At 49.1% G+C, this 24831-nt stretch overlaps 11 protein-coding genes across 11 annotated transcripts; 3 read left to right on the forward strand and 8 right to left on the reverse strand.

Moving 5' to 3' along the window:
• Nucleotides 1-159: 159 nt before the first annotated feature.
• BT62DRAFT_791851 (uncharacterized protein) lies at nucleotides 160-914 on the reverse strand. The gene has a single exon (XM_043182306.1). The coding sequence runs from the start codon at nucleotides 766-768 to the stop codon at nucleotides 241-243; it is 528 nt and encodes a 175-aa protein (XP_043041276.1). The 5' UTR covers nucleotides 769-914; the 3' UTR covers nucleotides 160-240.
• An 810-nt stretch (nucleotides 915-1724) lies between these two features.
• On the reverse strand, nucleotides 1725-3540 carry BT62DRAFT_930812 (kinase-like protein). Its single transcript, XM_043186008.1, has 6 exons — nucleotides 3216-3540; nucleotides 3060-3164; nucleotides 2544-3000; nucleotides 2430-2490; nucleotides 2222-2383; nucleotides 1725-2159 (listed from the first exon to the last, which is right to left on the reverse strand). Exons 1-6 carry the CDS (start codon nucleotides 3474-3476, stop codon nucleotides 1880-1882), a joined length of 1326 nt encoding a protein of 441 aa, XP_043041277.1. The 5' UTR covers nucleotides 3477-3540; the 3' UTR covers nucleotides 1725-1879.
• Nucleotides 3541-4237: 697 nt separating this feature from the next.
• Nucleotides 4238-6060, forward strand: BT62DRAFT_947948 (uncharacterized protein). Its single transcript, XM_043188045.1, has 5 exons — nucleotides 4238-4360; nucleotides 4409-4422; nucleotides 4481-4681; nucleotides 4734-5263; nucleotides 5341-6060. Exons 1-5 carry the CDS (start codon nucleotides 4315-4317, stop codon nucleotides 5888-5890), a joined length of 1341 nt encoding a protein of 446 aa, XP_043041278.1. The 5' UTR covers nucleotides 4238-4314; the 3' UTR covers nucleotides 5891-6060.
• BT62DRAFT_947952 (vacuolar assembling protein VPS41) lies at nucleotides 5975-9892 on the reverse strand. Its single transcript, XM_043188047.1, has 15 exons — nucleotides 9536-9892; nucleotides 9336-9477; nucleotides 9020-9276; nucleotides 8132-8972; nucleotides 7978-8081; nucleotides 7835-7927; nucleotides 7621-7778; nucleotides 7332-7569; nucleotides 7174-7284; nucleotides 7045-7122; nucleotides 6859-6993; nucleotides 6740-6815; nucleotides 6443-6679; nucleotides 6185-6383; nucleotides 5975-6123 (listed from the first exon to the last, which is right to left on the reverse strand). The coding sequence occupies exons 1-15, from the start codon at nucleotides 9839-9841 to the stop codon at nucleotides 6045-6047; spliced, it is 3054 nt and encodes a 1017-aa protein (XP_043041279.1). The 5' UTR covers nucleotides 9842-9892; the 3' UTR covers nucleotides 5975-6044.
• Nucleotides 9893-10120: 228 nt separating this feature from the next.
• Nucleotides 10121-12482, forward strand: BT62DRAFT_980217 (xanthine/uracil permease; the record flags this gene model as incomplete). Its single annotated transcript, XM_043189492.1, has 12 exons — nucleotides 10121-10269; nucleotides 10320-10544; nucleotides 10598-10703; nucleotides 10756-10858; nucleotides 10916-11011; nucleotides 11078-11216; nucleotides 11274-11468; nucleotides 11520-11581; nucleotides 11635-11741; nucleotides 11797-11862; nucleotides 11923-12286; nucleotides 12343-12482. The coding sequence occupies 12 exons, from the start codon at nucleotides 10121-10123 to the stop codon at nucleotides 12480-12482; spliced, it is 1752 nt and encodes a 583-aa protein (XP_043041280.1).
• Nucleotides 12483-13631: 1149 nt separating this feature from the next.
• Nucleotides 13632-15242, reverse strand: BT62DRAFT_1004550 (uncharacterized protein; the record flags this gene model as incomplete). The annotated part of the gene is made up of 6 exons (XM_043177042.1): nucleotides 13632-13808; nucleotides 13868-14083; nucleotides 14141-14455; nucleotides 14500-14598; nucleotides 14655-14726; nucleotides 15171-15242. 6 exons carry the CDS (start codon nucleotides 15240-15242, stop codon nucleotides 13632-13634), a joined length of 951 nt encoding a protein of 316 aa, XP_043041281.1.
• A 264-nt stretch (nucleotides 15243-15506) lies between these two features.
• On the reverse strand, nucleotides 15507-16023 carry BT62DRAFT_930821 (uncharacterized protein). Its single transcript, XM_043186009.1, has 2 exons — nucleotides 15858-16023; nucleotides 15507-15800 (listed from the first exon to the last, which is right to left on the reverse strand). The coding sequence occupies exons 1-2, from the start codon at nucleotides 15912-15914 to the stop codon at nucleotides 15618-15620; spliced, it is 240 nt and encodes a 79-aa protein (XP_043041282.1). The 5' UTR covers nucleotides 15915-16023; the 3' UTR covers nucleotides 15507-15617.
• Nucleotides 16024-17451: 1428 nt separating this feature from the next.
• On the reverse strand, nucleotides 17452-19502 carry BT62DRAFT_930824 (alpha/beta-hydrolase). Its single transcript, XM_043186010.1, has 9 exons — nucleotides 19177-19502; nucleotides 19033-19071; nucleotides 18871-18964; nucleotides 18671-18798; nucleotides 18516-18605; nucleotides 18381-18458; nucleotides 18246-18311; nucleotides 18056-18193; nucleotides 17452-17975 (listed from the first exon to the last, which is right to left on the reverse strand). The coding sequence occupies exons 1-9, from the start codon at nucleotides 19390-19392 to the stop codon at nucleotides 17811-17813; spliced, it is 1014 nt and encodes a 337-aa protein (XP_043041283.1). The 5' UTR covers nucleotides 19393-19502; the 3' UTR covers nucleotides 17452-17810.
• Nucleotides 19503-19942: 440 nt separating this feature from the next.
• BT62DRAFT_792376 (uncharacterized protein) lies at nucleotides 19943-20539 on the reverse strand. Its single transcript, XM_043182307.1, has one exon. It carries the CDS (start codon nucleotides 20401-20403, stop codon nucleotides 20002-20004), a length of 402 nt encoding a protein of 133 aa, XP_043041284.1. The 5' UTR covers nucleotides 20404-20539; the 3' UTR covers nucleotides 19943-20001.
• Nucleotides 20447-21277, forward strand: BT62DRAFT_947964 (uncharacterized protein). The gene is made up of 2 exons (XM_043188048.1): nucleotides 20447-21028; nucleotides 21083-21277. Coding segments are annotated over exons 1-2 (453 nt in total). The 5' UTR covers nucleotides 20447-20576; the 3' UTR covers nucleotides 21084-21277.
• A 26-nt stretch (nucleotides 21278-21303) lies between these two features.
• BT62DRAFT_930827 (uncharacterized protein) lies at nucleotides 21304-23922 on the reverse strand. Its single transcript, XM_043186011.1, has 10 exons — nucleotides 23311-23922; nucleotides 22933-23253; nucleotides 22524-22874; nucleotides 22445-22469; nucleotides 22340-22393; nucleotides 22249-22287; nucleotides 22182-22201; nucleotides 22044-22127; nucleotides 21908-21991; nucleotides 21304-21851 (listed from the first exon to the last, which is right to left on the reverse strand). The coding sequence occupies exons 1-10, from the start codon at nucleotides 23884-23886 to the stop codon at nucleotides 21591-21593; spliced, it is 1815 nt and encodes a 604-aa protein (XP_043041286.1). The 5' UTR covers nucleotides 23887-23922; the 3' UTR covers nucleotides 21304-21590.
• Nucleotides 23923-24831: the final 909 nt, after the last annotated feature.

The following is a 24831-nucleotide window of genomic DNA, read 5'->3' on the forward strand; positions in this document are numbered from 1 at the left end:
CATGGTCAAGCGCATATTCCAATGTCGATTTCAGTTCCTGCCATTGCCTTGCCTGCCTTCAATTCATTAGCACGGTAGCCCATATCCAGCATCGCTTGACAGTCATCTACAAATTGCTTCGCCTGGTATGTATTCCCATGCACTTTGTCACGCACCGGATACGAAGATTGCATTCCAGTCCCAAGCCACCCGACCACTCTTCAAACTGTATCTTCGCCACGATTACCACCGTCTCCACAGTCAGGATCCGCTCATGATCGCCAGAAACGGTAGACGCCATTGCGGCGAGATGGAATGGTAGAATCGGATCGGTGCCGTAAGTGCACATGAAAGATAACTTATGACCTTTCGATTGAATGGACGAACGTGGGATTGACATGCAAGGATGGTGGAGAACTGGCAACCAACGGAGTATGCGTAACTCTGGATTTCCAGTACGATTTGAAATGATTTGGAGCAAGCTTTCCAATGTCCTGCCACAGTGACCGACACGCATTGTACACTAAGCTGTCCTCGGATGCTTCGGCGGCGGCGAGTCTGGAGACGCTGTTTGCCTTGTTCAGACAGGCGATCCGTGCAAAGAAAGCGTTCCCAGTAACCTCGTAGTTCCAAGAGTGTAGCATTGGTACAGAACCTCGAGAAGGCGCCATACGTAGATTGATTCCATTCATCTGACGACTTGGCTAGGTCTGCGAGTTTTTGACACTGATCCGATGAGAGGGTTGCGAGAAGCTTTATCAAGGTAAAAAATCGTAGAAGATTTCCCATATGTTGCTGACATGAGTTCCCGCTTCATCATCTGCGAGCAACGTCAAGAGCAAGACATTTCGAGATAGACACCAAAGTGAGTTTCAAACCAGGTTGAACATGCCACACTTCACGCTTACCGAGTACATCGGGCTCAATATCGCAGCAAGTTGCATCAATTTTGTAACGAGCTATATTGAACAAATCAGTCATTCATAACTTCGGGAAAAAAAACGGCTAAATACGTACGGGCTACAAGGTCAGCAAAGCAGGTATACAAAATACTGCGAGGATCTCCGCATCCCAAGAGGGGAATATCCGCAGGGATGTTGGGGGATAATTCCTAGGTGAGACAATTAGGAGGAGTGTTGCCAATCGGATAGAAAAATGCGCTAGGCCACGACGGGGGATGAGACATGACGAGAGAAACAAGAAAGCTAGAGGTGCTTCATTCTGGTGTTTTAAGCTCATTCTCAAGACACCTCATGGCGGAGAACACGCTTGCTACACGTGCCTGTGAAGAGCCAGAAGAGAGTCACACTGAACTTGCATCGCAATGAATTTGAGAAACATCAGCGTTCAAGGTTTGGGAAATGGAGAACGCCCCCGCAGCACGTGTCTTCCCGTGCGGAGGGGTCCCCGGGGAACACGAAAATATCGCACCCGAAGGACGTATGTCAAGGGCAAAATAGCTTACCTTGAGGATCCAGGTGGTCGGACCATTGACTAACGAATTATGCCTATAGGCGTTCGCTGCGAAAAAAATAAAAAGTGACATCCGACACCGGTCTGAGCTGGCGGTGCATCGCTGCGCAATAAGATACGAAGATATTCCTCGTCTAGAGAGCCCCGTTCACGAAAGCCAGAGTACAATTGCCAAACCCACAACCAGGGCCATCGTAACATCGGCCCGTGGGTAGCCAAACGACTCAGACACCTCAAACCACCAGATATCTTTCAAGGCGGTCAAAACTTGGTAAACGTTCAAAGTTTTATTATCACCTACAGTAATACAGCTCCCAAATGATCTTGCCGCAGACGCGGAAAGCGGCTCGCAGATCTTAAGGTAAGAAATTGGGAACAGCCCCGGTGTCCAGAGTCTTACGTCACTCAACGCTTATTATCGGTGCCTCTAACCAAGCCTCGGCTTCTTCCTACCATGAGGGTTCGCTGCATTACCACTGGCCCCTTGGCCGACGTAAACACCATTACCTCCACTCAGACTACCAAAGCTCGCCGAGCTACCCGGTTTAGATTGCGTCTGAGGCTGGGCAAATGGCGCGCCTGGCGCCATGAGAGGCTGATGTGGGTGTGAATTATTCATAGCCATAGGAATCATCGATGATGGACCTTCGTCCTGGGTTATTCGGCGAGGCGGTGGTATCTGATGTGGTGCCACGGATTCGAAGGCGCTGCAAGTTATTGAGTAAACGGGCTACAGGCGCGAGAATTAGAAAGGAAAAAAAAAACGCACTTCCATGTTGGTAAGGGCTCCTCGTGGAACCATTTATGTTGTAGCGCCTCACTCGCAGTAAGCCTCTTGTCTGGGTCGTATGCAAAAAGATGCCGAAGAAGGTCGTAGCCTTGCGTGGAACGTATGCGCGGTTGACACCAGTCATGAAGGTGATTGGGAAAGCTGACTATTGCATGAGAGTCTGACGGAGCGCGTGGAGGCTACTCACAAGTCCAATCGTTTCATGTTCTGATATTCTGGCATATTCCTCAGTCCACACCAGTCCTTTTCTGAAATGAATACGGTCAGCAAGGGCGCCGATTTTGTATGACGCAGCACGAACCGTCTGGTGTTCCTAGAACCTCAAATATCTTGAGTAACTGGTCCCGCTGAAAGGGCACGTTCTTCTTCGAATCCAGCTTGGCCTCTTCACCTTTGAATATCGGTCGAAGGCTGGCTAGCTCCGCCATAACACATCCGACAGCCCAGCAATCGATCGCCTTGTTGTAATGCTTCGCTCCCATAAGCAACTCCGGCGCCCTATACCAGATTGTCACGACGACCTTGTCTCCGGCGAAGAGTGGCTGAAGGGGCTCATACACAAGACGAGCGAGTCCCAGGTCACCAATTTTCACTACACCCTCGGAGGTGATGAGAATATTGGCGGGTTTGAGATCTCGATGTAATATATGGCAGGAATGGAGGTAAAGGAGACCGTTGAAAAGCTGATAGATCAGGGACTTCAACACGGGTGTAGAAATGGAACAACGTAATGTTTGGGAATGATGATGTATAACTTTCTGTAAAACATTTTGCGCGGTGAGCAGATAGATGGTCCATTCAGATGGTTTGCACTGACTAAGAAATCATGCTCGGCGTAGTCAAAGACCATGTATATGGACTTGTCCTCTAGAATGACCTCCTTAAGGGACACGACATTATCATGATTTATTTCTCGATTGAGCTGTAAGGTTTCGATATAAGTGGGAAAATAAACGTTATAGATGCAACTCACCGCGATCTCTCGGATGGCACTCTGACTGATACCAGTGTATGTGACCACGTCGCCCTCCTTGTCAGGCTTGAACTTCTTTATGGCATGAATCCTCTGATCATCTCCAAGACTCTGCGCCTTGTATACACGTCCATAAGTCCCAGAAGAGATGAAGCCGAGAATGCTGTATTTCGACGTGACTGGACGATGAGCTTGGTCTCTTTTGGCGCGGTACAGACGCATAGGATCATGTTGAAGGACACTCGAAATTTCATCCAACATGTCAAGAGATATCTTGTCGTCAATCCAATCACCGAGGACTTGTTACATGGCCCACAGCCGCAAGTACGAGGGGAATGATTACGTAAGTACCCTGTTGGGCGAAAATATTGCAAAAAATATTCAAAATTGTCGTAGGAATGAAAAAAAATATGCAACAAAATCAGGATGCCAGTCATATATTATATACGTCGTTACATATCAGACCACTTTCTATTACACCAACACAACAGCGCTTCCCTTGATGCTGATAGACAAGGAGAGCGATAGTAGAAACGTGACACAATCATTATGCAGCTTCGAAAACATGTACGCAATTGGCTTGATTCTTTCGAATGTCCGTGAACCTCAACCAGGTCGATTGACGCGCATAGGGCATGGATGGCTACTGCAGGATGCAAGCGGCAGTAGGGTTCGGTTTATTTCCGGATTCTGTCCTAGACGCTACACATGCTGCAAGAAACCCCGGAAATAGGTGTGCAGTTCGAAGAAATGTGGAAAAAGAGACAGAGGGGGGGTGGAGGAGAAATGGAGGAGAGAAACCTCTGGTCATATATGAGTTCGAATTGTCTGCACGATGGACGGTGCCAAAATATGGATTCATGGTATAAAAATAGAGCTGAGGCGAAGAGATTGGAAAATGTCCGAGCATGTAAAGCCGTGGAATGACTCTTGTCTTACGCGGATGAAAACAGAAGTATCTCGTAGGTGCCACCCCGCAGGGGAACGATTATGTAAGGGAAATATTACCAAAAGAGAGGTATCGACGACGTATCGTGTCAAGTTTCATCATCTTCTGTCTATTACGACGCGCTCGACCTGGCATACAGCGGCATCGACGATGGAGAAGATACCAGAAAGCTTTACTTTTACCGTTGGCAAACTCGGTACGGATTAATATTCCTGTATCGTATCCGGTACTGACATAACCACAGATGCTGGAATGGCTGTAAGAGCGATTCTTCGGGACATCGTATGCTGGGTAATTGACCTGACCATCACTGCAGATTCTGCTGGGTGAACGCGCTCACCTTATCGAGTTTCCTTCTGTCCTCTTACCGCCCGGAGCGACGACGGGGTCGATAGTCAGCATTGCCGTGCACCAAAATCACGCAGAAGAGAAGCGACGCGAGGAGGACTTTTGGTCGTTGCAGGAGGACATTCTGAAAGAATATGGGGTCGTGAAGCCGTCCAATCCTGACCTTCAAGTGGCGTTATCCCATTGTGCTGGATGAAATAACCCCGCTAACCGTCTTGTAGCTACGCCATGTTACCCAGACCTCAGTCACACTCGAATGGCCATCTATCCAGCTCGCCACAGCAAAACTACGCTCTCTGGATATCTACAGGAATGGCGAACGACTGGCATCGATACCGTCCCCACTGACCAACACCTCGACAAAGCTATCCGGCCTCCAAACAGACGAAGAATACACCTTCCAACTCATCCTTCGAACCACCGCCGGAACTTTCCCCTCAAACATCGTCCGCGTCCGCACCCACACCATGACCAACACCTCAGGCATCTCCGTATGCTTCGGCAACGTCCAGGACTCCGTCTTTCTCGAGAACACCAAGATGGCGCTGCGGGAAATGAAAGCCAAATGGAGCGACAAGATACAAATCGACACGACCCATTTCATATGTACCACACCAGCTATGACGACGAATGGTGCACAAGCTACAGGGGACACCGCTGGCGCCCCCGGGATCGAATACCAACGAGCACTACAGCTCAGCATCCCAGTCCTCTACCCAGACTGGGTCATCGCATGTTACACCGAAAAACGGTCAGGCCCCCCTCACTCACATCCACCCATACCCCCCTCTCCCACTAAACTTTTTTTTTTTTTTCTCTTTTCTACAGAATGGTTCCCATCGGTGCTTTTGACCTCAAAGCCGACCGAGTGACACCGCTGCGCTCCCAATCACTATCCCAAGTCGCTATAAACCGCAGCCCTGACACGGCCGCCCAGCGCAATGCCACCAATCGCGCCTCCATGCCGGCGACAGTCTCATCCACCTCACCGCCCGGCACGCACTCCCCCTTTGTCAACCAACCCGCTTTCGAATCCACGCCTGAAGAAGCTGCTGCTGCTGCTGCGGAAGAAGAGGCTCGAGCTCCTGCGACGGACGTGTCGACGAGGAGGAAGAGCAGGAGCGGGACGATGAATCGGGAGTTCAAGTTCCCTTCGCCATTATCGTCGCCCACGGTCGCGAAGCGTGAGTCCGGGGCTGCCAGTAGTAACTCGCCTCCACCTATATTGCGGGGTGAGCTGGGAAGGCAGGAGGGTGTTATGACACCTTCGAGCATAGAGGTCCCTCCGCCGCCGCCCGTGGAAAAAGAAAGATCGACAAACAGCGTAGATGAAACGGAGGATGATGTTGGGCCCACGGTAGAGGTCGATTTGAGCTGATCAGTGTTTAGGACTAGGACCTTTTCTCCTGTTCCTACTCTACTTAATGATATAACCTAAAGGCGAATCCCTCACCCAACAATGCATCCTTTCTGGGGTATATATATTATAGCATGGGTAACAACACAGACAGAACGCTGAACAGTCGAGATAATCATGATAATCCCATGCCTTCGCTCTTATTATGACAGATCGGACAGCCATGTTCTATCTGCGCCCGGACAATGGATTCGCTGAGTAAAAAAAAAAAAAACGTTGAACGTTGAACGACCATGAAAAAAGAGAACTGCTCACAATGCAATTTTCCCGCTCATTCCTCTCCCAGACGGACCTGCTATTCCAACTCCACGGAGCACAGGATCCGGCTGTGGGGGGAGGTGGTCGCCGCCACTAACGCAGGACGCATGGACGACATGCCGGCACAGGAACAGCATTATCAACGCCTGTGGTGATTGCTGTAAAGGCTCGGTACATATAGGACATGGTCTCGTCCCTAGAGAAGATCTGTCAGGCCAGGTCTCCAAATAATATCATGTATTGTATAGCACATACCAGTCAAGAAGAACCCACTCGTCTGGTCCGCGTAGAGCTTACGCGAAAGATCGGATATATCGACGTTCAATATCGTCTGACAACCATCCAGCAATGATATCTGAAGTTGAAAGTCCTGAAGGATCTTGATGAGCGCTTCCTTTAGTCCAGGGATCTCCAGTCCGTTCTTGATTCGTCTGATCAAGCGAATAGGATTGATCTCCGGTCCAACATTCTCCAATAGGCCCCGGATGAACGCTAGATATGCCCCCAATTAGGAGCCGCGTTAGTAGGATGCAGATTCAAACTAATACTGACCTGGACGACTTTCGGAATACATGAGCAGGTCCTCCCAGAGGTCATCGTCGGCTTGCTCTTTCGCAAATTCGATCGCCTAAGACGACGATAAAGTCAATTTTGGAAGGCGGAGGGCCAACTGACGAGAAACCTGCCTGGCGAACATCACCCAGTTTCTCAATGATAAGCGTGAGCGCCTTCTTGTTGTTTCCCATACGACCAAGAAGATACACCATCTCCGGAACCAGGTCTCGATCTTGACAAACAGTATACGCCTAAGACGACGATCAAGTATCTTGATACAGAAGAGAATGGAGACGGCCTACGATCTCAAGGTTGTAGTCAGTGCTCGCACGAAGGAAATCGACCAATCTTTGCCTCGCGTATTCAGCATACAATTTCACCTGATAATAGCTTTTAAGATACACGTCCAATCTCTGATCTTGGAAACGCACCAACATATCCGCGAAATTGGATACAAGCTGAGGATCCCTGCTGACGAGAGCATCGAGATAGAGAAACAGATACCGCGGCTGGGATTGGAGCTGAGGCACAACCCTTTGGATCTACAGGAGGATGTCAACGGAGTTAATGTATGCGCGTAAACACGAACATGGATAGAATGAATGTTGTCTACCAACAAAGAGATGGCATCGCTCTTGTCTTCGTCGACAACTTCTCCAGCTTCCTGCCTTTTTCTGATTCGTTCATGGTCAAACTCTACCAGAAGAAGTACCTGGTCCTGGACATCCGTAAACAGATTATGCTCCCGAATTACATCGAGAACGTTCGGTCTACGAAGACGTAGAAAGTACGTAAGAGCTTTCCCATGCTGTCGATTAGCAGTATATCTGGGACGTTTCACCATTAGTGGGCTTGGTAGAGGAAAGGAAGGGACGTACAATTCTGCTAAACACTCCATCAAGATCGTAGTGTCTGGCGACGAAGATATTGTCTTGGATGTTGAGGCGGTCTTATCCAATTCTGAACGAACCGCAACAATAACTGCAGCAATATCATAAATATCCTTAGGCCATTCCTTTATCGTTTGTTGCAATGCCTACGGGAAGAATAGTCAGATGTGTGCTTCGAGAGCCAAGTTAAAGAGAATGTTACATGTAGATCGTGCGCAAGGAAATGAGCTAGCATCATTTCATACACAAGATGATCTAACCGAGGATTCTCCGTAGGTACGTAGGGAATGATGGCCTAAAGATTGACTGAGTACAACAATCCGAGACATCCGATAACTTGCCTACCTGCAATTGCCGTTTCCCAGCGAATGTAAAAATCCAATCTTCCCATCGTTTTGAATCATGCGCGCAAACCTTCGGACATAACTGTGCAGCCTTGACAAAGTCACCTAGATTTTAATCAAGCCCAATCCTGAAAAGTCGCATGGTTTCAACATACCGTCGTTGATGAGATGTTCAATGTATCGCTGGCCAATCTCCGAAGCGGTTAAGCCATCATCGCCTTCTTCCACTGTATCGCCACTGGCCTCGATGATCTCGAGCTCTTCCAGCGCCTCTTCATACCTCTTCCGCTCAACCAGCCAATGAACATGGTCCCTCCGGTCTCGAGGTTTCACGAGGATTATGTCCCGGGGACTCAACACGACGTATGATCTACCCTCATTTGTAACGTCTGAACGCAAAGGGTCTGTATCAACCTCAGCCAAAACGTAATCGTTACAGCCCCATCTTTGATAGTTTGACACGCTAAGCGCATCAGCTGCGAGCTCTTCGCCTGAACGAGAAATTATCCGTAACTCGGGACGGTCAGCAACTTTCCGAGCCTGTTTGTCGCGGTCTTGAGTCATTTCCTCCCTGAAAGACGTGTCAGGCGGGCTGTACACTAGTATTAGCAGAGAGGAAGGGGTAGATGACTGTGTAGATATGGACGATGCTGTTCTCGTATGTTCCCCGGAATGGATGCTCGATGCATGGTCAGAATGAGAGATAGATGAGGGAGGCGTGGGGTGGGGAAGAATACCGGCAATCATGCCGTCCAGCTGGAAAACAGCGGTTATTTCAACGAGAAGAGGAGGTAGGTTGGCAGATGCCGACGTAGTAGCCGTCCGGGGCCTTGCACGAATTCTGGCAACCTTGATATGGTCTGCCCAGGATATCAAAAGGGTGGAGTCGTCCTGCCAATGAAGTGTACACTTGAACAAATCGGCGCGCGGACTGTCCGCGGGACGGTCAATGAAAGTTATCCGGGTCTGGGATGTCGTGTCGTAAATTTTGACACCCTGTGGAGGTGTTGGCAATCGTTAAGCAACAGGATCAAATAACGGACCAGGTCATTCGCCCAAGCAATCAGCTTGCCTCTCCACCGCGCCTGCCAGATCGGTCCCTCGCCGATATGCAAGACCGTCTGCCTGTGGCCAAGCCAGCCTTTCTCGTGCAACACCAATGATCCCGCCAGGCCTCCACTGACGAAAGCTCTGGTACTTTTCTTCGCGAAATTCGGCTCCAACGACACGGTGCGTGTGGGACGTTTCATATCAAAGGCGTAGGACTCGGTCGTTGACAGTGATTTAATGACGACCTGTCCTATACAGTGTATCATCATCAGCAGCAGCATTACATTGGTGCCAGTGCCTGGAGCTCACCATCAATCGAAGCCGTGGCAATGAAATCTCCAGTGACATCAATGCATATATCAACAACAGACGCCTGATGAGGCTTGTATGACTTGAACCGCTTGCCGGAGAGGTCGAGTATATGAACGAAGCCTGCATGTGTTCCTAGAGCCTTGCTTGCCCGATATTAATGCCGTCGAATTAAAAAAAATGCGAACAAACGCATTCACCATGGTTTTGCCGTTCGAAATGGCCAGAGCTGATGCTGAATCCTTCTTGAAGAGATCAGGGATGAATCCACCTATTCGTTCGTACTTGAGTGCTGGTTCATCCTCGTCCTCTTCATCATCATCTTCTTCGCCGTCTTCCTCCTCCCCGTTCACTTGCTCGTCGCTGCTTGAATCCTCGTCACGGGAGTCAACGTCACTCATTTCCGATGGGCTTTCCGATATTTCGACAGTATCTTCCTTCTCCTCTTGACCATTCACCATTGGCGCACCATTGACGCGGCCTTCGGGACCATCTGAGGTGCTCATGGCCGTCGCATCGGTTTACAGGTGGTCGTGTGTGCAGTGTAGAGCCGGGCGGAAGCCGGCTTTCCATTTCGGGGTACCGCCGATCGGCCACTCTTTGTTTGCTATGACCTTGGAAACTCTTTGATTGAACCAATAAAGGAACAGTTTGCCAAATTACTCTTGGCATGACTTAAATTGATCTAGACCCTTATCTCTGGATAACCATATGCAATTTCTGTCTATGCGACGCGGTAAATGGGGATATAAATTCCCCTCCATAGTTCTGTTCCTTCGACAAGTATGTCATCCGGCATTCCCACGAGCCAACCCAAGCCTATCGCTCAACCCCAAGTTCACTCCCGGCAGGCTGCCCTCAAAGAACGGACATCTCGCATCACAAAGAAAATTACGACGCGAGATGGATGGTTGGGGGACTATGATTATGGATGGTGTGTTTTCTATTTTGTATGCGCCATCCCCGTAGCTCAGTCCCTTACAGGCTTTGTATGCCTGCATTGCCATACGCAAAGCAGAAACGAGCGCCGCCATTCTATGCTTTAGACCAGGATCTTCCATTGATACTTGCTATTTCAAGCGGGTTTCAACATTCCCTTGCTATGCTTGCTGGTCTTATCACCCCTCCCATTATCTTCGCGTCTGCTTTAAGCCTTGATGACGAGCTCTCTGCTTATATGATCTCCGCTTCGCTTATTGGATGTGGTGAGTAAACTAGACTTGTCCAACCAGAAAAATAGTAGATTGACCCGTGCCTATCAGTCTCGTTCAAATGTCCCGGATACCGCTTTTCGGCGGTTATTACCTTGGAACCGGTTTGATCACCGTCGTCGGAACGAGTTTCGCCACTTTGAGTACTGCCAACGCCGTGCGTCGTCTTACTTTGCAATCCCTGCCAGTGAGACCAACGTGCCTTGTAGATCTTTGATGCCATGTATACCGATGGGACTTGTTCCTCCACGACTGCAGATGACGGAACTGTAACACGCTTGGCTTGTCCAGACGCGTACGGAAAGGTCTTGGGCACGTCTTCACGTCATAAACTCTTTCGAGTCTCACACACAAATAATACCTCTCCAGGAACCTCCCTTATCTGTTCATTCCTCGAAATATTCATGTCATTCGTACCTGCCCGCAGGCTGAAGCGTATTTTTCCGCCCATTGTCACTGGCACAGGTTAACCTTCACCGGAATCTTTCTCCCTATTTAATGCAGTCGCGCTCATGCATGTTCTCTTGGCAGTGATCGTTATGATTGGGGCTTCCCTTATCGGAAGCTCTGGCATCCCTAATTGGGGCGGAGGTTCCAATGATTGCATGGATCACCCCACCTCGGGATATTTTGAGTTGTGTCCCAACATTGCGGCACCACGTCCCCTTCCGTGTGTCTTCAAATCCTTATCCATAGCAGATTCCCTTTTTGACATTGTTCGTTGCAGCTGGGGATCGGCCGAATTCATCGGCCTTGGCTTCTTGAGTTTTGTCACTATAATGTTAACTGAAATGTTCGGGTCACCATTCCTGAAAAACATCAGTATCGTTGTCGGCCTCGCCGTTGGCTGTATTGTTAGTGGTGCTGCTGGATACATCGACGGAAGCAGTATCTCGTCAGCCCCGGCTATTACCTTCTTATGGTAAGGATAGCCCAAATTCTTATCTCTATCAGGAGGTCTAATCCTATTCAGGGTACATACCTTCAAAATTGGTGTATATCCTCCCGCGATATTGCCTATGTTGGCAGTCTATGGTAGCTAGCTTCCTACATCTTCAAGTCTACGTGTATCGATCTCTCTAATACAGTGTCTGTCGCGATGGAAGCCATCGGCGATATTACCGCGTCTGCTGAAGTCTCAAGAGTCGCAGTCGACGACCTCGAGTTTGACTCTCGGATACAGGGCGGAGTACTAGTACGCCATCCACCCACCATAATTCTATACTATTCATTCTGAGTTTTGGTCATAGAGCGATGGCGTCGGTGGATTCTTTTCAGCGCTATTCACCGTAACTCCCCTGTCCATCTTTGCCCAGGTAGGATTCTTTTTCTTTGTCATATTCTCGAACCTAACTCATCGTGTCACATACATACAGAATAATGGTGTGATCGCCATCACGAGATGTGCTAACCGCACAGCTGGTCGATGGTGTTGCTTCTTCCTGATCCTATTCGGCGTGCTCGGAAAGATATCCGGTGTCTTCCTGGCCATTCCCAATCCCGTCCTTGGCGGAGTAACGACGTTCTTGTTTGCCACGGTGGCTACATCTGGTATCCGTGTCCTTGCATACAACGCCTTCACTCGGCGTGATCGATTCGTGCTTGCTGCCGCTCTTTCTTTCGGGTTTGGTGACCTGTTGGTGCCTACCATCTTCGAGCACCTCTTCGATGGTGTAAACAATCCAAGCAAGGGCTTGCAAGGCCTGTTCGACTCCATCACGATCATTCTCAGTACACCTTGTGAGTAATCCTTCTTTTCGTTTCCTCGCAAAGCTTTAAAACGCGCTCTAATCTAGTCCTTGCTGCGGGTATCATGGCCGTCATTCTCAACCTTACTTTACCTCAAGAATTGGATGAGCATGAGCGTGAACATGACGACGACGACGACGGCGCAGAACTTGCTGAAGTCGAATCTCAGGAGCACAAGTCTGGCTAGGGAACTGTGTCCCATGTTCATTTATGATACATTTATAATATTCTAACAGATCAATCTACAATACCATCGTGCCTAACCGGGTTTTTAACAATCTGTAGATCGCATCAAATACAGGCCCGAAGATATACCAAAAAGCTTAAATCCAAAAAAGGGTCGAGAGCAGATCCGGGTCTGGGCAATGAAAAGCATGGAACATACGCTCCGGACAGATGTACCGGACGAGGCACCTGCTTTCATTGTTCCAAAATGACGGTGGAGGCCGTAGGATCTCATTGATCTGACACACGTCTTCTCCCCCGTCGGCAAACAGGGCTTGAGGGTCCGCCCGTGGTCGAAAAGACGCTAAGATTCAAGCCTATTCAAAAAGGCGGACGGGGCAGATGATATACTCACGACTCACGATTCACGACAGCGAATCTTGAGCGAGTGCGTCCCCATCATTGGTTCTGCGAGTGTTAAAGCGATGATAACCATTCGGGGATCACTCACGACGAATGAATGAATGTTCTTCCAGAAAGGTGTGGCGCTTGATATCTATTAATCGCCTAACTGGGTTTACGTCGAGAATGGCCCTGATCAGTAACAACCGAGAAAGAAGAGACAGTTCCCCAACCCTTCTGCAGCAAGTCATACCACTAAGCCCCGGATATATGCCAGCCATTCACTCTTCATAGGCATTCGATGAAAACACCACTCAATCAAAGTGTATCAGAGAGAGAAGGGAAACGATCGGAACTGACTAACGTCTCCCTTGAATTAAAAAAAGCAATCTCCAGAATGACGGCGCCAACCCCCCCCCACCTCTCCCCCAAATATCCGTATTATAATACACGGCGCGTCGATCTTCTCCTCACAACGATGGAATTTCCTGGCTGAAGTGTTTAGCTGTTCCCCCGATTTTTGCAATGGGTGCAATCTGTGAACTTTCGGGCACAGCCCAAAATCGGCCAAGGAAAGGTGGGACCGACGGAGATGACTGTTGGATGCGTACGAGCTCAGCGCCATTTATCTTGACGTTCTTCAGAGTGGATCGCCGAGGCGAGGTCATACGAAGCTTCTCGTTGAGTATTTATGCTTGCAGTAGGCTATCAGTTACGACGTATAATAACAGAACACGGGCCGCTCTCACCATCACCATCACCATCACCATCACACAAGTAAATCCTGTAAATCATCATCTTCATCGGAGGCCAGCAATAATCGCGTCACAGAGGGAGAACCAGGAGATCGACTAGAGTTAGAGTGCCCTTCTCGTCTACGATAGGATCCTGGCGGAGTCTCGTCGTGGCTCTGTTCGAATGTTTGTTTTTTTTCACGGCGAATACACTCGAGCGGAGTAGGAGATCAGAGCATTCAATGACTAGAGAGCAAGTGGTATTTGATACCTGAGACATCGGAACTCTGGGGGAGCGGGGGGGGGGGGGGGGGGGGGGGGGGGGAGGGGGTAAAGGTTTGTAGATAGGCGTATTTGAGATATTCCAATCGGGAGCTTTCGTCGTCGGACTCCTCCTCCTCCTCCCACTCCGTGGATAGAGGGATAGTAGAGACGGACGCAGATTTTCATGATGTTCATCTGTGGCAGGCCAATAAGTTGATGAGGGCTGGATAGGTTACGTGTCAAGATACGCTTCAGCAGAGTCCCGCATTAAGAATATGACCCTCAAGGATTTCCTTGGAATCGCATCAATAGGAGCAATAGCGATCTCCAAGGCCCGTAGGGAGAGAGACCATTCGACCGCAGAGTGGGAATCCGAGCTTGAACGATGAGTTGTGTTCGAGTGCACGGCTCGTGAGCCAAAAGTAAAGATAGGAGGATATGTAGCGATAGGCTTGAGGGATATTGCGCTACCCAATTCCCAATTTACAAAGATTCGGTAGTTGTGGAGGGAGGGGGATTGCCAGTCCGAGTCCTGGTAAGTATCATCGTTCAAAGAGCTATTAACTATCCAGGACCTAGGACCACGTTCGAGGGACTTTTAAGAGACGCAGACACAAGAATCAGTCAGTCAGCTCATACCACTGGGAGAATAGGTTGCGTAGAAACCAAGAATAACAACCGGCCTTGAGGTGTGGGCACCAAGAACGGGCCGACCGGCAAATGCCGGAAGGTGCCGTTCTGGCAGAATGGCCAAAATACGCCGAAAGTTTTTTTTTGGCTCCCTCCATCAGTACGGGTTTGCTTCCACCGTCGTCCTCGCTCGTAGCGGCGGCGGCAGCGGCGTCTTTCTTGAATATGTGGTAGTACTTTCAGCTATGGTGAGTCTCTTGTCCGCACTGGACTGCTGGGCGGCCCGGAACCGTGACGTTGCACTGTTCTGTTCTTCTACCATTGTGACTTGGATTGGATTCGTCCCTTACTGTTTCTTCTTCTCTAGATGTTATGTTTCATTCACGAATGATCAGTGATGCGGTCGGGAATGCTGGAACGTTGGGCGTGACTAGAGAGGAACAACACAGTTGGTAAGCCTATCCAAATCTTGCGATACCCTTACTATTCAATTATCATTCAAATTAGAGTATATGACGGCTCTGTGCTTTTCTCTTTACCTTTACTGAACACCTCCGATGTTGATGATGTCTCCTGTTTCTGACTCTTTCCTAGATCCCTTGCTTGCAGCAGGCAGTCTTTTCTGAAAAACGGTTCGCGCGAACTCAACCAAGGGCTAAAGGTGTGTCCCTGTTCCTTACACTCCCCGCCTCGTCGTGATGCAACAATGGAGTTACCGCCTGATCTGCGTCCGCGTCTTCGCGATGCAGCATTGACGACAATCCCACGGCTGTTTTTTTTTAAAAAAAAAAAAAACTCTGAACCCTCACCAGTATTAATATGCTTGTTGACCTTGGTCATTGACGACTTTATTTATTTCAGGTTCTCACGGATTACTACTACTACTACGAACCTGCGGTGAGTATATAATAATCCCTATCCATTATGATGATGTTTTATCACGACGGTCTTCGTATTTCGCTGCCGAAACGGCCCGCCACAGCTCAATTTTTTTTTCGGGCAACCCCATCTGATCATTCTGTTTCTCTACAACAAGGACATATACTAATATTCCTTCGATTACCCACACAGATGGCATCATTGGTAACGGCATTGGCGTCACAAGTAATTGCGATGTTGTCGTACCTTCAGTCCTGTACAGTTGGCCCGGGCAAAAACCTATCCAACTCTTCCAATATGAGTGTAGCTTGGCTGATCGTCAAATCATGACCGGCATCTTCAATCGTCACGAGCTCAACATGGGTACCGTCTGGTAGTAGAACCGGGATGTTGCTTGCTGCTGCATATGCCACTACTCGGTCGTCGGTTCCCTACGAAAGACCGCTATGTGAGGGCGGGACGACGTCTGCACATGAACGTGTGCGTACGTGGAGGTGTAAGACCTTGTGTCTGTCAAAGGCGTCCGACTGATATGCATATGCCATCCTGCGTACTGGACCGTCGTTGTACAATGAGGAAATGGCGTTGTTGAATCTCGTCAGATGGGTACGTTGGAGGTGTATAATCTGTAAATTGGTGTTGGTTTCCAAGCGAGTGACGAACGACGCACTTGGGATGTAGGATCCGGCTGTGCGTGTGATGTCCTCTACCCATTGAGAGGTTAGAAGAACTACGCTTGGAGATGTGGAGAGCCGTTGACGTACAGGAACAGCAGGCACGATACGATGCACTATACTCGGCGGTGGGGTTTTCAGGTTCGGGGGTGATTCATTCAACTGTGTTAGAGAGATCGAATATTAGTCGATCGTGAAGCAATACGAACCCTAGTGACACCCGCTGGCGCGATGAGGACGATGTGCTCTTCAACGACGTGTGGAAAATGATAAAGCACTGCTGCGGTGACAGCACCGCCCTAGGTGAAGTCGCTTGAGCACTGCGTTCTCAGGTTTGGGCATCTGCGGCGCATCAGAATACCTCGTCCATAAAGATCTACCGACGCCAGTCAGTCAGTCAGTCAGTCAGAGATGGCGTATCGTCTTATCCGGAGAGAGAGACCACTGGCCATAGAGCAAGACGCGATATCGGCGTTCAGCCAACTGGGGCGCGATGTCTTTCCACGCAATAGATGGGACGGAAAGGCCATGGATGAGAACGACCTTGCACCCCGTCTCGGGACCCCAAGAGCCAATAGCGTGTCTAGTCTTTCTTCATCACGTACCTACGGGAGGACTTACGCGGCCATATGGAAACTCGGCATACGAACCGCCCGGATAGAAGTCCTCGGGATACACATCCCATGCCCATGCCCATGCCTGGGGGGGGTGCAGTCGTGAGAGACGGGAGAATCGTTGGAATAGGTTGGGCTCTGGATTCGATTCAACAAAGACGTGAGTGGGTCTCGCCCATTACGCGCGAACGGGGTTAGTGAGATGATACGTACGAGAAGCAATTGCCGCCGCTGACGAAAAACACGGAGAGACGGAACGGGACTCGGAGAGCAAATATGGCTTGGTGGACTTGGGTCGCAATGTTGCTTTTAGGTTAAGGATCACTGAGGCTGTTGGCGGTCAATGTAGAGCTTGATAATAATGGCATGTCTTCTGTAACTGTCATAAACCAAGTTTATAGCCATTTCTGGTGACTTGGTCATAAGAGTCCTAGCGTTTTTGGGACTTGTAGCTAGACATGGCCATTGATGACCCTTTCGGCCCCTATAGACGTGGATGAGAGAAGAGGTATAATCGGACTTTGTCATAAAGCAGGATTAGATTTTGGGCGTAGGAGGGCACTCCACGAGATCACCGAAATGGTCACCCTTCAAGTTAACCTGCCATAAACTTTCCTCATAACCTGGTTTGTTTCTCTTTACTCGCACGTCACTGTTAAGCTGTGTGACCAGGTCACTCTTTATTCGCCATAACACACCCCACTGTCCAGGCACGTAGTCCCATGAACCGTGGCGGGAGAGCCAAGTACCCCCCCGCCTTCCGATGGCGATGGCACATACTCACGTTCCAGTATTTCGAAATAAGGTCGTCGGGGTGGGTGTTACATGCACTTTGGAGTGTACCGCAATCATCTATGCAGAGTACTGCTACAACGAACGTATCGGGTATGGTATGTATGTAATGGATACCTGTGCGAGGGAGGCGTAGTAATTGATCTTGTAAGTTGATCTAGTGTAGTGGATGGATACCAACGTGTAATATATGATATATGTAGAGCAGTACAAAAAGATCCAATGACAGATGTTGGATTGCGTAGTGTAAACAAGCATGAGAAGGACCAGAAACAGAAACAGAACAGGAAACAGTTTGACTAAAACCCATAAAAATAAAGAAAAAAAAGAAAAAGAACGAAAAAAGGAGAAAAAAAAAAGATTAGAGCAAAAATTTATCCATCTCCGCAAGCACAAGACCGGGATGGCTTATCGTCAAGTCGTGGCCCCCGTCTGACACCGTGACCAATTTCGACGTCGCACCAGGAGGGAGGAGGGCTTGTATCTCAGAAGCATACTTGTACGAGACGGTGCGGTCATTTGTGCCCTGAGAGCAAAAACAAATGTGAGCGTGGGCGCACGTGAGACCATAATAAACCTATAAATAGCCAACGGTTCGTAACATACATGTATCAGGAGGACGTCCCGGCCATTGAAGGCATCTGACTGGAAAGCATATGTTAACCCCCGAATGGGGCCCTCCCGCAGCGAAGAAGAAATGGCGGCGTTATATCCCGATAGGTGCGCAGACTGTATTCGTACAATCTAGACAAATCATAATAAATGCACCCACCCCCCCCGTATTCTAATTACGTACCTCTTGTAGAGAGTCAGAGTCAGCAGGTGGCGGCGTATCTGTTAAGATCAAGTTCTGAAGATATTTCTGTAGAGATTTAATAATGATGAGTACCCCCGTCTGTGGGAGAGTCAGGGTCAGAAATCTATACTCAACTCGTACCGGTGCACTTGAAGTAACGCTCTGGATCACTGGAGAAGACATGAACTTGAGAGTCCTGGGAAGGTCGCTAGACTATTTCTGGTTTTTCAGTGATGGACACCACATCATACTTGTGGAATCGTACGATACCTCAATAATCCCAGTAGAGGCAATGAGGACCACTTTTCCTTCGACGAGATGAGGGAAATGAGCTGTGAACGCGGCAGCAATGCCGCCTCCCTAGACGTTTAATAACAACATTAGAGCGGAGACAAGGGGGGGGGGGGAAATAAAAGATAACGCACCATCGAGACACCAACTACTATCGCTTTATCCCATTTGACATGTTGCATCAGGAGCGCCAGCTGAGTGGTATACAACTGGGTATTGTACGTAGTTTGTGGCGCATCGGTGTATCCACGACCGTAAAGATCTGGTAAAAATAATAATAATAATAATAATAAATTATCAGTCGAAATTACGCCACACGAAACGATATACGCACCATACATCAATACGCGATACCCACGGGCCGCCAACTGAGGTGCTATGTCTTTCCAGATGAGCGAGGGCACCGAGAGACCATGAACAAGGACAATCTGCCGATGAGATTCCGAGTCAGACGACGATCGGCCTGTCTCAGTATTTAAGAAAGAGATCGACGAACCTTTCGTCCCGCTTCGGGGCCCAACAGCCAATATCGAACCTGTGAGGGCCGCGGAAAGCATGAGCATATTAGAGGATATTCCTTGGACTATCCGGTCGTACGATCCGATCCGTCAGGCAAAAAGAAAAAAAAAAAAGTACTCACCCGACCGTACGGAAGCCCAACGTATGCTCCGCCGGGATAGTAGTCCTCTGAGTAGATTTTCCAGGACCGGCATTCCTGTGGTAAACTGGAAAGTGACGGATAGAGATATACTGCGCTTGGGGGGCTGGGAAACACAGCGAAGAGGTACGTGGTGAGGAGCAGAGGCGGCAAGATAAGGAGGGCATAGGTCAGGCAGTGCCAGGGATGGGGAACCATGGATGTTGCTGGGGGGGGAGGATGGAGGTCGTGGCGAGAGGAAAAGGGATTACACATGGGAATATGCAATCAGACAAACGAACGCAGCGCGCGCAGGGTGGGTGGCTGAGTCCAAATACGCGTGGAGAATGTCAGGCACCACGTGGTGTAATTTTAGCTGGTAAGATGATTGGCTGACATCCCCAACCACAATTCCGCAGACCAAGTTTTTCTCTCTTCTTTCTTCTTTCATTTTCTTGTCATCTTGAGATGTTGCGCCCAGCGCCCCCACATCATCCGATTTAAAAGTTTTTATGGAATTTATGAAAAACTTCTTCCGTCTGCGCCATCGGTTGTAAAAAAAAAAAAAAAACCATTACCCTGTCGGCAATGCACTGTGAGACAAATTCGGCCTCTTATTATTCTGACACAAATTGAAATAGTCCCTGGTAGAGTAGCATTTTGGACCATGGTTCATGTAACTGATTCAACAAATATCGCGTAGCCATGACAGTACATTCTTAATTTACAAATTTCCGTTCCCTGAACATCATCAAGAAAAAGCATCTTGTTGGGAATTGAATAAAACTCACCGAGAACCAGAACCAAATCCCAATCCCAATCCCGGGCTCAGGCTATTTTTCCTTTCTTCTCTGCTCCAGGAGCACTCGCAAACCCCTCGCCCTCCTTCACTTCCGGCACGGCACCAGGCAGCTTATGTGACTCCTCCTCCTCCTCCTCCTCCTTGCTCATCATCATCGTCTTGTTATACCCCAGCTCCAGCGCGCTCTTCGCACCCACTTCACTCCACTGGCTCGACGGCGGCTCATACGGCTTCTGCGCACTATGCGCATCAGGATCAATCCTATATATCTTCGGATCGGACGGCGGAGTAAAGTCCACGTCTTTGGCGTATGAATCCGAGTTGTGGCCCTCCTCCGTCCGCGCAACGCGGGTAGTATGGATGGCAGCGGCGAGACGGGGGGAGAACTGGGAACAGAACCGGACGGCAGACCTGCGTGCTAACAGCATGACTGGTGACTGGTGACTGGTTGGTCGTGGTCTGTGGGAGAGTTTTGATTTTGGGGGGGAGGAAACACAAGTGTGAGAAAACGAGTATTTAATGCCGCTTTGCCCCACATAACGTCATAGGTCCAAGTTCACAGGGACTCGGAAGATCCCGAGCCGTACGTACGTAGTGGACCATGACTCTGACCATTCCTTTGCCGTACCGACTATTTTTCCTGTACATCGAGCCTATCTCTGCTATTTCAGGGTGCATTGCCGCCCTAAATCCTTCTTTCTACTTGGGTGAGCTGACTCTCGCCAGCTCATTCAAGCCCGACGCGGTCAGGAACACCCAAACCGATATAGCCCTGTACCAACTCGCCAACTTGTACCTATTATTCGCTCTAAACGAGCACCTCGTACTATCCTCCACATCTTCTCTGAAGACATGGCGCATCCTTCTCCTCTGTCTGCTCATTGCAGACTTGGGCCATCTAGCAACGATGGCGCCTCTGGGACGAGATGCATTTTGGAAAGTGTGGGAGTGGAACGCGATGCTTTGGGGAAGCATTGGATTCGTCTATCTCGGCGCCAGCATGAGGCTGTCTTTCCTTCTTGGTCTGGGTTTTGGCGGAGGAACTAAGAGTTGGTTCTTTTCTTCAGCTCCTTCAGCTGCTTAAGCCCATTCTCATGAATATATTAGATTCAGATCCTCGCCATCAAAAAAAGCTTTGAAAGGGCTTTATCATATCGTTATCTATCGCAACATTGTAAAGTTGACAATTAGCGTATTTACTGAATGGAAGCGCCGAATGAAAGGGAATGCTGTTGTACTAGCAACGACTCTAGTTAGCGCAGTTGCTATTCAGTACAGTTTTACCTGTCGGTTTCTCATGTCAGACATGCCTGAAGGAATGTCGTAAGGAAACTAACTAGTTGGAAAATAACATACAGACTAATATTCACACGTTCTGATGCTAGTTATGAGAGGCTATGCTGAATCTGTTCGGCCCAGACTGTGTTCGGTACCGTAGAACACAAGTATAGTACGGACTCTGGGTTCGCTTCCTTCCCAGGAACCAACAACCGGAATAAACGTCCTCCCTCCCTACCTCCCTCCCTCGAACAATAAGAATGAATGACTGAAATTTGAAGTAGAGTAGGCTGTGCGCATAGATATCAAGATGACAAGAAAGCCTGGGCATAAATTCTCAGTCCACCCATCTCCTCCTCCACACCCTTTCCCGCATGGCCAACAGAGCGTAGTGCAAGTTCGGGTCCCATTCATAATCGTTGACGTTGACACCCGGGGGAACCGCCATGTGAAACTGAGGAGGATTTGCATGATGGTATGGCTGTTGCGTTTGCTGAAGGTTCGGCGACTTGGGCAAATCGACTTTGATATCCGCCTCGTCGATATCAGGATGATCTCCGTGGTACTCGGCCGTAGCTCGTTCCGCAGCTGCTCTAACCTTTAGAGGAGGTCAGTAAAGGTCATGGCGAAAGGCACAGTGTAAAAAGTACAGACCTCATCGTAATGCCGTAGCTCCACTGTGTCCCACAAGGGGCACTTCTTTGACTTTGAAGTTGTCGATGCTCCAGGTGCTTGTGGCTAAAGAGGACCATCTACTTCAGAACGAACAGTATCGAATCATCGAACTCACGTTAAAATGATCGTAACCGGTGATAACCTGTCGACAAACGTAGCACGATAAGGTCTGGCAATTTGGGCACATCATCTTGTTGCACTGTCGAAGGTCAGCCAGCTGATCTTGCTTCATAGATGGAGATAAAGGACTTACTCCAGCCTCTTTGATGAACGCTGGGAAGCAGAATCAGATGCTGCAAAGGGGGATGAAAACGAAATACCTTTCTGACACTTTGGACAATTCCTCATGAGCGCTTTGGCTACGTTTAAAAGACATCAGAGTCAAGGATGTTTCTAGTTGGAGAGCATTACTCATTGCTTCCTCGATCGTATGCCGGCCATCTAGATGTCGATCCTCTTCCATCTCTAGAGCGTGGAATTAATTTGTTGAGACATTAAAAGGGGGCCGATACGTGCCTTTACAACTTTTTGGTAAATGGTCCTATAGCATAAGGTCAGCGTCCAGATCCGACAAACAGAAAGAAACGGCACATACCACTTTCTTGCATGATCTGCATGTGATGGCGCCGCACGTCTCCTCATTCCCACAACGGAATAACCTCTCGTCTGGGTTTTCGATGACACACTTAAATTCGCAGAATGGGCATTCCTCCAGCCCGTCCAGACCAGCCGCTTCGATTTCTTTGCGCTGCTTGACTCTCTCGTACAGCTCCATTAGTTTAGGAGACAAGAATCTACGCAGCTCGCTCTCTGGAAAGGGACGCTTGCAACCAGACTGGTCCATACATAAAATATTGACATCATATGCTCCGAGCTGAGTAGAGGTGTATGCCGTAAGGCAATCCGAGCAAAAAAGATGTGCCTCAGGACACTGCACCATCTTATTCTGCAATTTCGGCATATACGAAGTCAGGTAAAGCATTCATAAGAAGGGAGATGCATACGAAAGGGTATTCCGAGAAGCAGCAGCCACACTCAAAGCCTTCGCCCTCCGGTGCCTCTTCCTCTGGGAAAACGGTCTTCCCCTCCTCATCGTGCCCGTCCAGCCAAGCCTTCTCGCGCTCAAACTCCGCATCCACTTCGGCGCGCTCTTTGCCTTTTCCACGGCGGGTCAGTGTCTTCTTCGGGATGTAATCCAGCTTTGCTCCGCGCTTTTTCTCGCGAACGATGTGAAGGTATGTCGGCGCGTAGAAGCTTCCTTTTTCCCTGAAGAGCTTCCTGAGAAAAGGTTTGGGCATGCTGGGAAAATCCAGTGTCAGTTGCTCCTATACATGCATACGCAGTTAAGAATGAAAATGTCTTGGAAACAGGAGAGGACGTACGATAGCGAGGTCGGCATAGTCAGGTCCCCCGGCGAAGGGCCTTTCAGTACTAGCGTAGTCCACCTCGCCGCCTCCTCGCACCTTCTTTGATACGCTGCCATCTGCACCGCTGCCACTGGCCGCCCTGCGCCTCTTCTCCGCCTTTGGGTAGCCAGCATCCTCGAACAGGAAGTGTAGGACTGTCTCAACGACCTTGTCTCCAAAAGTAGGCAAGGTCCCTGCGATCAATTCCTGGGCGTAGTTTGGTTCGACATCGGGGACAATCTCGAGTACTTGTGCGAGGGCGTCGGCGGCAGCAGCAGCAGAGGTTGAGGCACCAGTATTCACAATCAATGGGTCTTCGTCATCTGTAATATTAATGACACTGGTGCTTGTGGAAGGTCCTGCTGCACTGTGTGCCGCCGAAGGTATCTCTTGGACTGCCCAGGGATCCGAGTCAGAATTAGTGATGTCGATGATATCCACAGGAGTCCTGGCCCTGCCTTTCCCCCTACCTTTCACAAGCCTTCTCCCTCTGCGCTTTACCGCAGGAAAGTCAGGGGGCTCTGGAGAGGAAGATATCTCGATGACGCCCATTCCAGGCGGTCAGTGCCGTCGGACGTCAATTAGAACGTTGCTGTTCTCACGGTCACTATCGCGGCACCTCACTATCGCGGCACCTATCACGAGGTCGTCACGGCGCGTCTGTGACAGAAATCTTTTTCAAGTTGTTTTACATAAAGTTAAGTTATATAACGGTCTCCACAGATCTTTGGCTCTTAAATTTATTTGCGAGCTCTATATCTTTGAAATGGTTTCACACTAATGATTTTCTGCAAGCCGAAGCTTGAATGCCTTCGCCCCTCTAATCCGAGTCGACATCTTCATTATCGGACAATGTTCGATGAGCCTCCATTATATGTCCCTGATGACATAACCACGCATGAATATCGCCTTGTGTAATAGCTTACTTTGTGCAGAAGTTTTTCTTGCTTATAACAGCTCATATTCAATTATTGACTTTATGATCCTATGGTGACCCGGTCCATCTGAAAATACATACTAGGGTACCATTCTTTATTACATCATGAGTCATGGCTAATTTGTTACATAGCAGTGTTTTGTAGCGGCATAGAGTACTTAAGTCCTCTTTCGCAGTTGCGCACTTCCCTTTGTGCCCGCATACGCACTCGTATAAGACTAGATCCCAGTTTTCCCTTTTGCAGGTCTTACGACTATCGCAGACGTTGATGAAGTTGGAACGGAAGTAGCACTGGAGCTTCATGCGGTATCCACCGGTCCTTGACGTATCTGGGTTCTTTTATCGAGCTCCATCACCACAGGAACCTGGATCTCGGACTAAAGAGCAATATGACCCACATCGTTGATTAGTGCTTGACGTTATCTCCGTCATGTTGCCTGTAATCTTCCTTATACATAAGCTAACCTCAACAGCACGACTGTTCGGTCCGTTCTTTCACCCCCATCTACCTGCATGTCTACCACCATGCAATACGGTGAGTTCCTTTCTTGAATCTATAA

The sequence above is a fragment of the Guyanagaster necrorhizus genome, assembly GCF_019112545.1.
Source record: "Guyanagaster necrorhizus MCA 3950 unplaced genomic scaffold BT62scaffold_9, whole genome shotgun sequence".
In the NCBI taxonomy this organism is placed as follows: Eukaryota; Fungi; Basidiomycota; class Agaricomycetes; order Agaricales; family Physalacriaceae; genus Guyanagaster; species Guyanagaster necrorhizus.